General features: G+C 44.0%; 1 protein-coding gene across 2 annotated transcripts in view; it reads right to left on the reverse strand.

Annotated features, from left to right (window-relative positions):
* Positions 1 to 11,168, reverse strand: part of RSBN1L (round spermatid basic protein 1 like) — a 43,391-nt gene extending 32,223 nt beyond the window's left edge. For both annotated transcript variants that reach the window (XM_054273910.1, XM_054273901.1), the window contains exons 1-2: positions 10,574 to 11,168; positions 17 to 130 (exon numbers count right to left, since the gene is read on the reverse strand). In XM_054273910.1, coding sequence (XP_054129885.1) covers positions 17 to 130; positions 10,574 to 11,162 — 703 coding nt within the window. In that variant the 5' untranslated portion in view covers positions 11,163 to 11,168. The remainder of the gene's footprint in view (positions 1 to 16; positions 131 to 10,573) is intronic.
* Positions 11,169 to 13,980: the final 2,812 nt, after the last annotated feature.

Below are 13,980 nucleotides of genomic sequence, written 5' to 3' on the forward strand. Positions count from 1 at the left end.
CATGGTTTGAACCTACCTTTCTGAAGTAATTTGATCTCTCCATTTTCTTTCTTGATTTCATTCATTAGTTTGTGCTTCTTCTTTTCTTTTTGCTTCTTCTCCCTTTCTTTAACTTTGTCTTTGATTTGACCTGAAATGCAAATATTTCACAATTAAGCAAGAACAGAAAAGTAACTGTAACATACACATTTCCTTTTACTCTTATGCAAGCTTTATTAAGAGGATATAGAGAAGGAGTTACAAGGAAATCCCAGTACTTACAATATGAAAAGCTAATATTTATCTGTTGCATAATCCAACATAAGCTTCTTTAACTCAGAAAAGTGTTGTTTGTTTTGTTGTGGCTGCATGCAACAACCCAGCAAGTTAACTGCATAGAAATTTTTGCTTACTCCTATACCTTCTGCTCTTATTTTGCATCTGCAGCCAGCTCATTCGTTGAAATTGGAATTGCATGCATTACATAAGAATTGAGGAAAACAATAATACAATTAGCATTTTCTTGGGTGCACATCTAGACTGACAACCTTCCCATCTATCTATACATACTCTGAACTTAAAGGCTTTTGCAAATACCTAGGAAAGATGGTTTAATCTGTCAAATGAAAAGTCTTGTACATTTACATTCACAGGCTAATGCATCAATAGCAGTCAGATACAATTAATAAAAACATGAGACGTGCTCTATTCACACAGATTTAATTCACTGGTGCTTCCCCTGCTTACCTACAATCAGAACAGCTTACCTGAGCAGTCTCATTTTTCATTTCCTTTCTTGTCAAGTCACTCCAGGTTTTTAAATCCCTGACATAGAAAAGCAGAGCCTGTAGGCATGCTTTCTGCATATAAAATACTAGACCTAGAGGAATTCATAGTTTCAAGCAGTCATCTTTGCAAGCCAAGTTGAGATTCACTTCTGAGGCCAAGCATTAAAGAAGTCAGATTTTACCAGGCTCATATGCAGTGCAGCCAGCACTTCATGCCTTACTTCCTGGCCTGAAGCCAGCACCTGCTCAAAGAGTTCACTGGGCTTTTTAACCTCCACAGGGAAAGAGGAAATCTGATTTCAAGCTCCTACATAATGTTATGCTTCAGTAATACAGCTGAGAGACAGCCCTGATGTTTTATTCATGGTACTTGCATTATAAACCCCAAGTGAAAGCAAAGAAATCCAATTACTCTTCCATAAGCATTCACATAAAATAGAAGTAGTAAGTATGTTCACTACTAACAAATGAGAAATATTTCAGAAGCCAGCCAAAGAAAGCCCTCAGTTCTAGAAGGCAATGCAGAGTGACCCCTAACCAAACTACTCAGAAAGCACATTGATAAAGGTGCAAAGAGCTGACAGTAATCCACATAAATGACTGCTCCAACAGTGATTCCACAGCATTCAATCTTTCCTCTGAGGAGTATTCTAACAAGGATACAGAACTTAAATCCTCACAATTGTTAGAGTGAAGCAAAGGATGTATTTTGGGGAGAGTCATAAGAAAATAAGTCAAATAAAAACCAAAATAGATGGCAATTGAGATATGCCTCTTGCCTCTCCACAGATCATAAGCAGCAGCGAGAGAACAGAAGCTATATTGGCTTCTATACTGGCACAAACATAATAAGGTAGCTGCACTTGGAGGATGTTTTAGTTCTAAGTAAGTGAAACAGCCATGTCCAAGAACAGCCTCCTCCTAGCACCTCTGTGGGAAGGGATGGATGACAAAGCAGATTTATGTGTATAGCAGACCATGGAAACCAAATAAGCTTTCCAACACAAATCTTTCTAGGAATAGGTTAAACTGACATAAATCTTCCTCTCCAACCTGTTTCTCCTCAAAAAGGAATCTCTAATTTGTAAATCCCCTGCAACTTGAGTATGAAATTGGGTAAATTGTACAACAGGAGTTAATGTAACACTCCAAAAGCAGACACTCAGCTAGCAGGCAGCAACACCAGGCTTGATTTATAACCTTGGCTGAACAATCAACTGAGCCAGAACTACAATTATCAAGGGAAGACCTAGATTTTATCTCAACATTTTTGTATGGTTAAGAGGCACACTTGACTTCTGCTATCACTTACAAATCAAAGCAACATTGAAGAGCATATACAGATGTTGAGTCTTGCTGAAAGAGGACAAAAGACTGAAAGAATCTTTTACTGCCAACTCATGAAAATGAGGCCAATGAATCTTCCAGTTTTGTCAGAAGCAACACATAAAGACAGAGAACCTTTTAAAGAGCCTCTAGTTTATTTTCACATCTACAAAGCAATTAGAGTCAATGGTGAAACTTTCCCAACAAAAGAAACAATGAATGTGTTCTGTAACATCCCTCAGCAACAGCCACAAGTAAATCCTACTACAAGTGATTGCAAATACAATGTAAATGCAGCTGAGGGATATTTGGAGTAAACTTTCCCTTCTAGAAATCACAGTATTATAACCAAACCAGTGTAGAGCCTGATGCAAGTAAAAAACAGTTGAGAAGCTCAATTTGAATATAGAGATTTTCTGATTTCCTCCTTCAAAGCTCACAGAATAGCTTAACAATAAGCCAGTAGTTCCCCTCAAAAAAACCCCATAAATATTGAAATTTTTAAAAAATCTTCATACATTAAACAAAAAACCTGTCAAGATGAGTTATTCCATGGATTAACACTTGAACTTAATTCTCAGTTGAAATACCTTAAGTTTCTGAGTATTAGTATGTGTTTTCTTGTCAGGCTTGCAAAATTCAAACACAACTTTCAGACAAAAGGCTGCTGATTGTTCTCCTCAGGGAATCCAGAAACATGAACATTCTTCATAGAATTCCTGCTTTAAAATGAATACCCCCAATATTAAGCAATTTACAACCTAGATATCACAGAATAAACAAGCAGTGAGTGACACTGGCAAGGGAAAACAAGAAAATCTTGCTCTGTTGAAGTTATGAAAACCCAGACTGCTCTTCTACAGTTTTTTTGAAATTTACCAGTACAAGCTACTACTGGTCTCCATTTTACTTGTAGGGCAACAGGATCACAAGCAGTAAAAGGTAGGAAGATGTTTACAATAAGCTTTCCATGTCCACAGAATATTCTGCAGTTAGCTTCCACCAAGACTACTCCTAACAAATAAAAAGAAAAATAAAAAAATCTTTTTGAGCTGCTGTGGATGAAATGAGCCTCCACAGAAATAACACAGCCCAAACACACAGGCGGGGAGGCCTTTACACACCTCCAAAGGCACCAAAACTAAAAGCCAATTGTCTGAAGTAATTTGTGGCCCAGGGCAAAAAAGAAAGAAATCTATCTTTTCACTACACTTGTCCCACCTATTTCTCCAGTGTGAGTCCTGCCTGTGGGCTCAGCTCCTCACAGACTGCTGCAGTGTGGGTCCTTTTGCATGTGGCACAGTCCCTCAGGCACAGCCTGCTCCAGCATGGTGCCCCATGGGGCCACAGGTCCTACCAACAAACCTGGCAACCTGCTCCAGAAACAGGCCACAGGTCCTGCCAGCAGGCCTGATCCAGCATGGGCTCCTTTTCTCACAGGTCCTGCCAGGAGCCTGCTCCAGCAAAGGCTTCCATGGGGTCACAGCCTCCCTTGGACACCCTCCTGCTCCTGGCTGGAGTCCCCAAGGGTCTCAGGTGGCTCTCTGCTCCCCCATGGGCCTCCCTGGGCTGCAGGGGCACAGCTGCCCCACCAGGAGCTGCCCCAGGGGCTGCAGGGGAATCTGCTCTGGCACCTGGAGCACCTCCTGCCCCTCCTTCTGCACTGAGCTCTCTCCAGCTGCAATTGGTCCTGTGCAGTAATTTTTCCCCCCTTTTAAAATACATAATCCCAGAGATGCTACCACCATCACTGGCAGCTTCTCACAAAAGCCACCCCTGTATCTCCCCTGCTACCTTGCCAGGCAAACCCAACCCAACTCTACTAAATAAACAACTGTATACTTTTTAAAATACAGGGCTTTGTAGGAATAAGTATCCCTGTTTAGAAAACAATACAACACCTAAGGAATTAAGAGATTTCTACATGTCTCATTCAAATTTACAGTAAGGAGTGTCACCATGAAGTCCACATTCTTTGCTTTGCATGTCACGAGAACTGTACACCCACACCCAAAAGAAATGCTGCAACAGCAGTACATGAAAATAAAAGAAGTGCAACATACAGACAGGAAAAAATTTTATTATGGTGTGTGCCATCTCACCTTTCTAAAGGGCATCTGAAAAATATCTTCACTTTACAGCAATTCTACACAATGAACTGAACTAATTAAGAATTAGATGCATACTTCCTCCTCAAATTCCAAAGCTACTTTTTCGGGATGTTAGGTTAAGTACATAAATAAAATAAATGGATATACACTGTACTTATACATTAAATAGCCATTTACAACTAAAGGGTGTAGTAAAAGTTCCTTGTTTCCCAACTCAAGAGATACTCATAGTAGTCATTCTCATAATGAGAATGACTGCCACAGTTTCCTAAGCAGGAAATACAGGAACACAAATTCACAGATCACACCTGATTTCTGAAGTCTAATCAGATCCATGCCTCTACTGCAAGCTTTCTAGAGACAGAAAGGTAAAAAGAGCATAGACAGTGAGTACTAATGGGAAGTGCTTTTGAGTGGGTCTCATGTGCAAAGTGGAGGCTGTCACTTGGGAAATCTGCACCCTGAAGTCCACGCAGGAGCTCCAACAAGCAAGTCCATTTCAGCACTAGGAGAGCTGTACAGCCCTGTCAGATGCCAAAAGCTGCAGCTGCTCTGCATCATTTTCCAGATGGTAACTCACATTAGTAGTCAGTCATAGATTATGTTCAAAGTATTCTGCCTGCCTCTCCTCTGTTTGATTTAAGGGCTGTCACTGCACACGAGGCAAAATATTTACAGACTACTGCTAAGGGACACCATCAATGTGGATAACACCAGCAGCAGTGTAACTGAAAGGGAGGGGAAATAAGGAGGGGCATACAAGAAAATCAGCTACCTTCCATCAGCACTCTCCTCACTTTGAACAAACACCCATAAAAATAAAACCTCAAGAAGCCATGTTTAACTGGTTATGCAGGTACATGAATTACATTTAACACCACCATGTTAACAGCTTTGACACCTGCACTTGTTAAATCCTACAATGTACACTGCAGGGCAGGTTTCCCAGTTTAATGAACATGGAAAAATCCATACAGTATGTTCAAGATAAAATACAAACCATCAAAAAAGGACATGTTTCACATCCCAGCGACCAGGAACATATGGCTGACACTCCTTTCAGTAATTTAAGTTTAAAATTCAAGATATGACTAAAGAAATCCCCTTATCATGCAAGAATATTTCCTCAAGCTCTTCAATGAATGAAAAGGAAGACAGATCCCTTTCAGAATTAAAACACTTCCAGAAAACTGAAGTATGATCTTTACATTTCCCAGTTCCTTTAAGCTTCTCACTTCTAAGGAGACCTTCTACATGCAGAACTGAAGGAGTTTAGGCTCAAGCACTGGGGAGCTGAAATCAGTAACAGAGAATGTGAGAGCTGCAAACAAGGCCTCTTAAAGAGGTGTCAGATCAAATGCTCAGCCTCCTGATCTTGTGCCAATTAAGAAAAATTATTTGATATTCTAAAATCAGAGTAAGTTTCTGCTGTGTGAATTACAAACAAAGCTGAATTCTGGGGTACAGGAAGGGCATGGATATCCAGCTTAGAAAGATTTTGTTCTGCCTAGCAAATGTCAAGTTACCTTATCAAAAAGGGGCCAGGGTCCCTCAAGAAGAAGATGCACTGCTCCAAATTTATCGCAGCATTGCATATTAATGTCACTACCAGCTCTGAAAACTGAACTGCATGTAAATCTCCAGCAGCAACAGAAATTTGAGAAGTCCCTCTTCCTCCTGAATACCATACTTAAAACCCCAAACACTTTCTAGACATTGCTGCTTACAGTAGGGTATCTAATAGAAACAGACTGAAGAATTCACATGAGAGTGGTCAAGAGCCTCATAAGTATGAAAATGACTGCTATATTTAAAAAATTCAACAGAATGGAGGGGGAAGTGAATCAAGCCACATAGTCCAAGGAAAAAGAAAAAAAGGGAAGTAGTAGTTAACAGAAGGAGGAAATGTTCAGCAGAAGAAAAAATAAAAGACAATCTTACAAGCAAGATGCAAGGCTCCCGTTCTAAAGAAGGGAAAAAGAAAATTCAAAACTTTCTTCAACCTACTTTGGTAACAGAGACTATGAAATTAGCATCCCACTGGAAGCAGACCAAAATTATTAAGACTGAAAAGTGTAACTTCTTGAAAGGTAAGATCCCAGAAGGGTCACAGGATACAAGGTAACTGTTACCAGAAGAATCACTGCTAAATGTTCATCTGAAATCTAATCTTATCTATCCTTCAAAGATAGGAGGAGAAAGAAGGGAGGTGGGGACAAAGGAGGAAGAGTTAAAAAAAATACACTAACACTAAAAACAAGAGCTACAGTGCCCCATTCAGCCTTCCTGCTCATATGGGGAATCTCCATCTGCAAGTCAAAAGGCATCAATCTCATTTTGCAACTGCCTGCACACTGAGGCAATCTTACAAATGGATCACTGAGGAAAAAAAAAAAACAGGAGGAAAAGAAAAATTGTACACAGAAACAGCAAGAAAAGCAGAAAAGATGGCTCATGCAACTGCATTACACCTTACAGCAAACATAGGGGCCAAAACCAAAGATCTGGAGAGGCACTGTCTAATGCAGAGGGGAGTGGCTGAGCTGAGCTTTGCACTGTTATGAAAACAATGCCAACCATGAACTGCTAGAGCAGAGTACCAGTGAAATGACTGACTGAATCAGCAGAGTCAGAGCATGAACAGCAATCACTCTGTCAGACTGACACTGTGCTTCAAAAACAAAAACATTGCACAACTTCAGTTCCACTATCAGAATGTTCATGACAAGTGAAATTTAAGCTTATTTTAAACAGCCTAAACCTCGTTATCTGCAGGATAAATCATGCATCCAGCAAAAGGCTCTTTCAGGCTCTCTGCATGGCAGATCATCTCTGAAGGGGTCACTGAACTCCATTCATTTAATGGAATCACAAGCTGTAAGGCCTGCTTATGACTCTGCAACTTAAAAGCTCTTTGCAATTAATTAAAAGACCAAAGAAGTCCTTAAACAAAGACTTGAAGAAAATATAAAAATTTTTGAAAACCTTTAAACACATCATCTGTCTTGGCTACTACCAAGCTCAACATCTTCCTATCACTTAGGAAATCAGAGTCCCTCAGAACTAGGCCCCCTTACCTCATAATCACTACTGCAAGTGAAGGACACACATCGGCTCCTATCATCAGCTTTTCTGAATGCAAGGTGAAAAACCTCACCATTTCCTCCTCAGTGTCAATACTCCTACCATCATTACCATAATTAAAGTAAAATTAGGAAAATGCAATTGCTACTATTGCAATTGCAAATGCAATTGCTTGAGATTTCAAGACCAGATCTCACATTCATTCACTGCACATCTTCATTCCCTGTATTATTTTATCTCTACCACAGTCCTAACAATCTCATGAGACAAATTTTGCCATTCTTCCCCTGATTCCTCCAGCTTTGCTTCTCATTTTCTCTATACTGAAATCTGTGCAGGCTTCAGTCTCTCCCACAAAGGTAAAGCTTTTTTCCCTCACACCCAGAGAGCTCTGTGCAGCAGAGCACACACCTCTCTGGCCAGAAACACAACTCCTCCTCATTTATAGGTACTGGAATGACTGGGAATTCATTTATAGGTACTGGAATGACTGGGAATTCCACCCCATCCCATGTGCCCACCTGCAATGCATCTCCATTTTTGGCTGCAAACAGGAGGATGGACTTCCTCCATTTTCAGAGCCTCACAACAACCAAGAACTCTCACCCATTCCACGTGCTTATCTCTTAGTATTTCTGTCTCTACATCTCTAGTCTCTCCATTGGCACAACTTTCCTGCTGGCAGGTGCAACACTGGCATGTGTATCAGTTCTGAATGCTAGCAGAGAAAAACAATCAATGCCGTCAATTCCACGTTGCTGCTCCTTCTCCACTGCACCAGAAGCAGAGAGGTTGCCTCTCTCAAGAAACAAGAGACTGCACTTGCCTGCATGAGGCTGATTTTTAGAATGCACTGATGACAGCTTCTACAAACTCAGCTCACTACACCTGAAGGAGAATATTTTATTCCTATTCCTATTTTATCCCCTGCCCCTCATATATCCTGTATGTGCAAGCCTTTCAGTTTTCCATAATTACCCAAAATCATCTAAATTTACCCATGCTGTTCAATTCCACCCTGTAGGCTGCCTAAAATTTTCATTTCTCCTTCTATCCTACCTTCCTGGCCTTTTCTACAGCACCTAAGTATAATCTTTCACCCCAAAACAAAACCAGAATCACCTCCACACTGCTTCTGCCTGCTATTTTCTTTACTTGTCAGTATTTCAAATTCATTCCACGTTCACTCATTACATGCTGCAACCACAATCCCTCTGGTATCTTTTTCCAGTCTGTAGCTTCAGCACTCCCAATGCACAAGTCCTGACTATTCCACCCACCTCAATGTCATTCTTAGCTTTCCTCTGTACCCAGGATTCTATGTGCCTGCCCCCCAGCCATTCTTTCCTCCCTGCATCATAACTGCATTTTTCCCTTTCCTCTCTGCACAGTAAATTATTCACAAGATTAACAGCACAAACCTGTTCTTTAATCTACAGTCAAATACTGAATCACTTTTGAAAGGCTGGCAGCTCTCAGCAGAAGAGTCAGTGCATCCTTCACTTTCTCAGCCTTCTCTGCAAAAATATACAGTTTAATTAAAATAAAGTTCTTCTTTTATGGAGGAAAATATGCCACAAATATTTTGGTTTAGAAACTACTTCCTCTAAATGGAAATGTGCAGACTCAGATACCAAACAGCTATCATTTGCCTTTGAAAATTTATTTGTTGCATGTAGATAAGTTTTCAAGGAATAAATGTAAGGTAAAAATATCTGTTCTGAGTACTCAGCAACTAAAAAAAAAAAAAGAATTTGTGCCTTTGAATATAGAAGCTCTGAGGCTCTGAGAGAAGTACCTTTTCCAGATACAAGTGGCAGAATCTCTTTAAAGACAAATCACATAAATTATTCAGTTACCACTATCAGTGTCAATTTCTTTAAGCAATGTGAAAGAATATTTCATCCTGTTATTGCAATATGGTTCTAAGATTTACTAACTTGACTCTTTAACACTGGTAGGACACTACAGCAATCAGAGCAAATACAGTTATTAATTACACAGCTTTGCAAGAAGGATTTGGATGAGTTTCCTAGCAGCTATCCTTGAAGACAAAACTACTTCACCAACATCAAACAGGTAATGAGCATCATTTCTAAAGGCTTTTTCCCAGTCACCTTTTGGACAGGAACAAAGGGGGGGGAAAGCCCTAAAATGGAGCACTTGAAAGAACTGAAATTACATACTTAAAACCCACTTGGACACCACCAATCAAGATCCAAGTAAATAAAAAAAACCCTCTCAGAGGTAAATGAATCACAGACTAAGATATTCATGGAAATTAGTGAAAAAATGAAGTAAGGTAGCAGACAACCTAATCAGTAGACAAAAAGGCATATTGATATTTCTCTACAAGCTTGGCTGATCCTGTAATTACAGGTATAGGCCACAATCAAAGTAACCTAAATCTACACAACAGCTGTAATTTATCTTTCCTTTAAAATAAAAGAAAATTGATTAAACTAAGTAATGGAGTGTACATTTCAAATTCCTCATATTTCGATGTAAATATAAAAGCATCAACATCTGCTTTAAGGTCACTGGAGACTGGGAAAGGTCACACTAGAAATAAAAGCATGTATTCTTGTACTGTCATCATATACTCATGTATTGTCTTTTAGTTCCCAAGATTTACTGTTGATCACAGCAGGAACCCTTGCCTGACATCTTGTCCTACCCCATATGGCCATTTCTGTCCAGCACCACTAATGAACTAACCCAGCATTCCCCCCCTTATCCTGAAGGCCTCAAGCATTCCTTGGGAGATGTGATCTTCATAAAATAAAGAAAGCCTGGAGCAGCAGCTACATGAGATTTCAAAAGTCTAAGTATCTAAATTTTAACTGCATTTTAACTAGTACTAAATGACTTAGCCTATAAAAATTAACAGCCTAAGAAACGAGATGATTTACGGTTTAATTTTTAAATTACGGCGATTTTTTGCAACACGTTCTCGGTTTTTCCCCAATTCAGTTTCGTTCGCGCATTTCTAATAAATTACCCGGCATCCTCATTTCCCTAATAGGTAAGAAAACCTAAGGCCTCTGGCAGCTTCTGGCTGACGCCATCGCTAATTCCACACCCCCTTTTTTGACAGGATTGACGGCGGACCGAGCCGCCGCTGCCTTCCCCACGAGCCCACACAAGGCCAGCGATGTGCGAGCGGCTCCGGCGCTGCCCGCAGCCCCCGGGCCGGGCCGTGCCGCCTCCCGCCGCCGCCGGGCAGCTCCAGCGAGGCGCCCGCTGCCCCTTCCAGCCCTCCCTTCCCGCCGCCCCGCCGCTCACCTTTGGGGAACAGCAGCTTCACCTCCCCGTTCTCCTCCCGGCTCAGGGCCCCGCCGCCATCTCCCGCCGCCGCCACAACGGGCAGCGCCCCGTGCTTCCTCCTCTCCTTGTCCCGCTTCTCCTTGGGTCTCTTGGGCTTGGCGCTGCCGCCGCCGCCTCCCGCCTCGGCCGCCAGCGCCGGGCGGTGCCGGTGGTGGCGGTGCTGGTGCTGCGGATGGGACGAGGAGGGGGAGGCGGACGGCGGCAGCAGCACCGCGGGCGGCAGCAGCTTCCGGGACAGCGGGGAAGGGAACGCAAAGCCCCCCGCGGCCGCCGAGGGGCCCGAGGGCAGCGCGGCGAAGCCCCATGGCCCGGGGCCGCTGTAGCCGGGCACGACCGCGGGCAGCGGCTGCTTGGCGCTCCCGCCACCGCCGCCCCCTTCACCGTTGACGCGCTTAGCGCCCTTCAAGCTCCGCTCCTCGGCTCCCTTCACCTTCTTGGCGGCCGGCTGGGATCCGCGGGAACCTTTCGCGTCCGGGGCCGTCCTGGCGCCGAGCAGCTCCTGCTCGGGGGGCGCCGCGCCACGACCCGGACTGGGCGGCTCCGCCATCTTGGGCTCCGGCGTCTATTTACTCTCGGCTCGCCCCAACCGATAGCGCCGGGGGCGGGGCAGTGCCACGGCCTCACCCAATGGGCCGGGGTGGCGTCGGACAGACAGCGAGAGCGACCAATCGCAGAGCGGGGAGAGGGGGCGGGCTCTCAGGGGATTGGGGGCGGTGGCTCGGCTGAGTGCGCAGGGCGCGCGGGGGCGGCGTGAGGGGAGCGCGGCGGGGTCCGGGGCAGGGAGAGGCGGCGCGCCTGGGGAAGGCGCTTGCTTGGGAGTTAGGAAGGTTCGGACCCCGGCGCATCCCGGGGCCTTCATTAACGCCTCAGGTTTGGGGCTTCTCTGCTCTGGGAGCGGCTGTTGGGATCCCCGCAGCCCGCGGGCTGTTGCTGGGAAGGGCGTTTGTTCGGGAATAAGCAAGGTCTGGACTAGCGCCGTTCCCGGTGGATGTACCCCGGGAGGCGATGAACCTGTCCCTCGGGGTGCTTGGGGCCGGGGGATTGTTCGTTCTGTGCTCTCCCGCATGCTTGGAGGGACTCAGGTGAAGCTTGGAAGCTCCGGAGGGCCTGAGGGGAGGAGGGCAGAGGCTGCCGAGCCCGGCGGCTCTGCGAGTGCCGGTGCCCGCCCGCCGGGACAGCCGGGCGTCTGTCACAGGGCATCACTGACCGCCGCGCCTCAGGGAAGGGGTTTGAGCTCAGTGTCCCAAACAAGAGCCCCCACTCGTCCCTTTAGCCACTAAAGCTGCCAGAGCCGCGGTTCAGCAGCAGACTGAAATTCCCCCAGGTTCTGGTGCCAGCAGGAAGCGTCGTGGAAGCGCATGGAAATTTCTTTGGAGTGTTAGCAGTGCCGGGCTCCTGCCCAGGTCAGTGACACCTCAGGTCTCCTGGTTGCCGCGGGGAGAACAGAGTCGGTGCCACATTAAACCGAACCTGGCAGATGGCAGCCAGATGAAATTGCTCTGAGAAGTTCTGTACACGACGTATCAGCAGACAAACAAGGTTTTAAGTTTCGATTTTTTTGCTCCACAAAGCATTTTCATTTGAGCTGCCACTGAGGGCCTCAGAATAAGCTCCTAGCACTTGGGCTATCTCCTCCTTTGTTTCTTTTCAAACTGTAAACCAGGTTGAGTGCAATTCAGTGTTCATCTCAACAGCAGCAAAGAATAGATTTCCTATATCCAGACAACTCTGCCTTTCCTCAGATGTTTCAAGCTCCACTACTGTAAGAGTGTATCCTCAAACTGTACTTCTGGGCCTGATGGGGAAAATGGCACGTGTGTCAAAGGAATTGTCAACTCACATCCAACCCCGGACTGAAATCAAGGTACAAATCTACCCATGTGTACATAGGCTGGTAAACTAGAGTGGTTAAGGGAAGGTGACCCATCCACCTTAGTCCAAATCAGTGATTATTGTATTCATATTGTTGTTATCATATTTCTAGAGTCCCCTACCTTCTGGCTGGTTTTCTCACACACAGCTCTCCATAGCAGTGTTGTTCTTGCTGCTTCATCAGGGCTCCTCCAAAGCTCTCCCTGACCAGCCAGCCCACCCCCTTTTATCCCAGTTATCTTCATTAGCCACAGCTGCCACCCAATGAAGGACATCACAGCTGCAGCCCATTTAGAACAACTAGGATTGGGGCAAGGCCACTTATACAATATATAGATTTTACTAGGACGCCTACGGTAAGTGATTTTGCTTCAGCTGATGTTAGAGATGCCACAATATGCACACGAGGCCATTGGTATCCCTACAAACCAGTCCCTAATGGAAACTGGATTCTACAGTGAGAATTTGAGGCACCTCATGGCACTGTCTCAACTTCACAGGCTTTGCAACCAAGTTCATCTTCTATGCCAGTATTGATCCCAAGTCACAGCATATTAACTCACTCAAAGTTCAGATAAGTCACAATCATATTTTCACCTCTCACTTTTAGGGGCTTTCAGTATCACAAGAGCAGCATTTCTTTGTTCCTTAACTACAGTAAAGCCATGGTTTTGGTTCAAGGAGCTTGACCACAACCTCTGTGAAAGAGTACATCACTTTTGTCCATGCAGCAGACTTAGCAAGACCTGTTAGGCTAATGAGTGGATAGCTGTATAAATAGCTGAATATCTTGATATGTGCACTTACATCAATGTTAATAATTAAGGCAGTTCATATTTCTGACCTTCATACTGGACATCCTTGGATGTCTTAAAAATGCATTGAATTATAATGCAACTTAGCAATATGAAAAGAGATACAAAGATAAAACTGGTGAAAGAACTCATAGCCCAACACTTGATTTAAAACTGACAAATAAACTTATAAATGTGCAGCAACCTTTAACAGCTGACAATATGCTACTAAGCTCAGGTCAGGCTGAAGTTCTTCCCTGTGCTTTCTGAAGCAGCATGTTGAGCTTGTAAGCATGAGCCAAGTTTTTATTAGTGAATTCTTTATAAAATTCAGCTGGAGCAAGATGACAGAGTACCTATTACATGTAATTGTTGCTTGTTGGAAAGCAGTGTGACTAATGTTTGGAGGTTTGCTGCTGCTATCTCATACCCATTTGTCAGCAGAGGAAATTGCAGGGTGCATGAAATCCAGAAGCCAGCTCTGTTTCAGCTCCCACAGTCTGCTGCTGGATGGGCATTAGGGGGAGGGCTGTTGTCCCTGTCACTTGTTTTGTCACCAATCACACAGATGAATTAAAGTGTTCCACCTTACCTATGGTGAGCACACATTGCAAAGCATTAAAACTGAATTTCAGGGTGTCTTCCTTACTACCTGTTTTTACTTTAATTAAACCTCTGGCTGCTGATGCACATATCCCA

This window comes from Melozone crissalis, unplaced genomic scaffold (genome assembly GCF_028551555.1).
Source record: "Melozone crissalis strain CALT ecotype California unplaced genomic scaffold, PUWL_Pcris_2 ptg000004l_1, whole genome shotgun sequence".
Classification (NCBI taxonomy): Eukaryota; Metazoa; Chordata; class Aves; order Passeriformes; family Passerellidae; genus Melozone; species Melozone crissalis.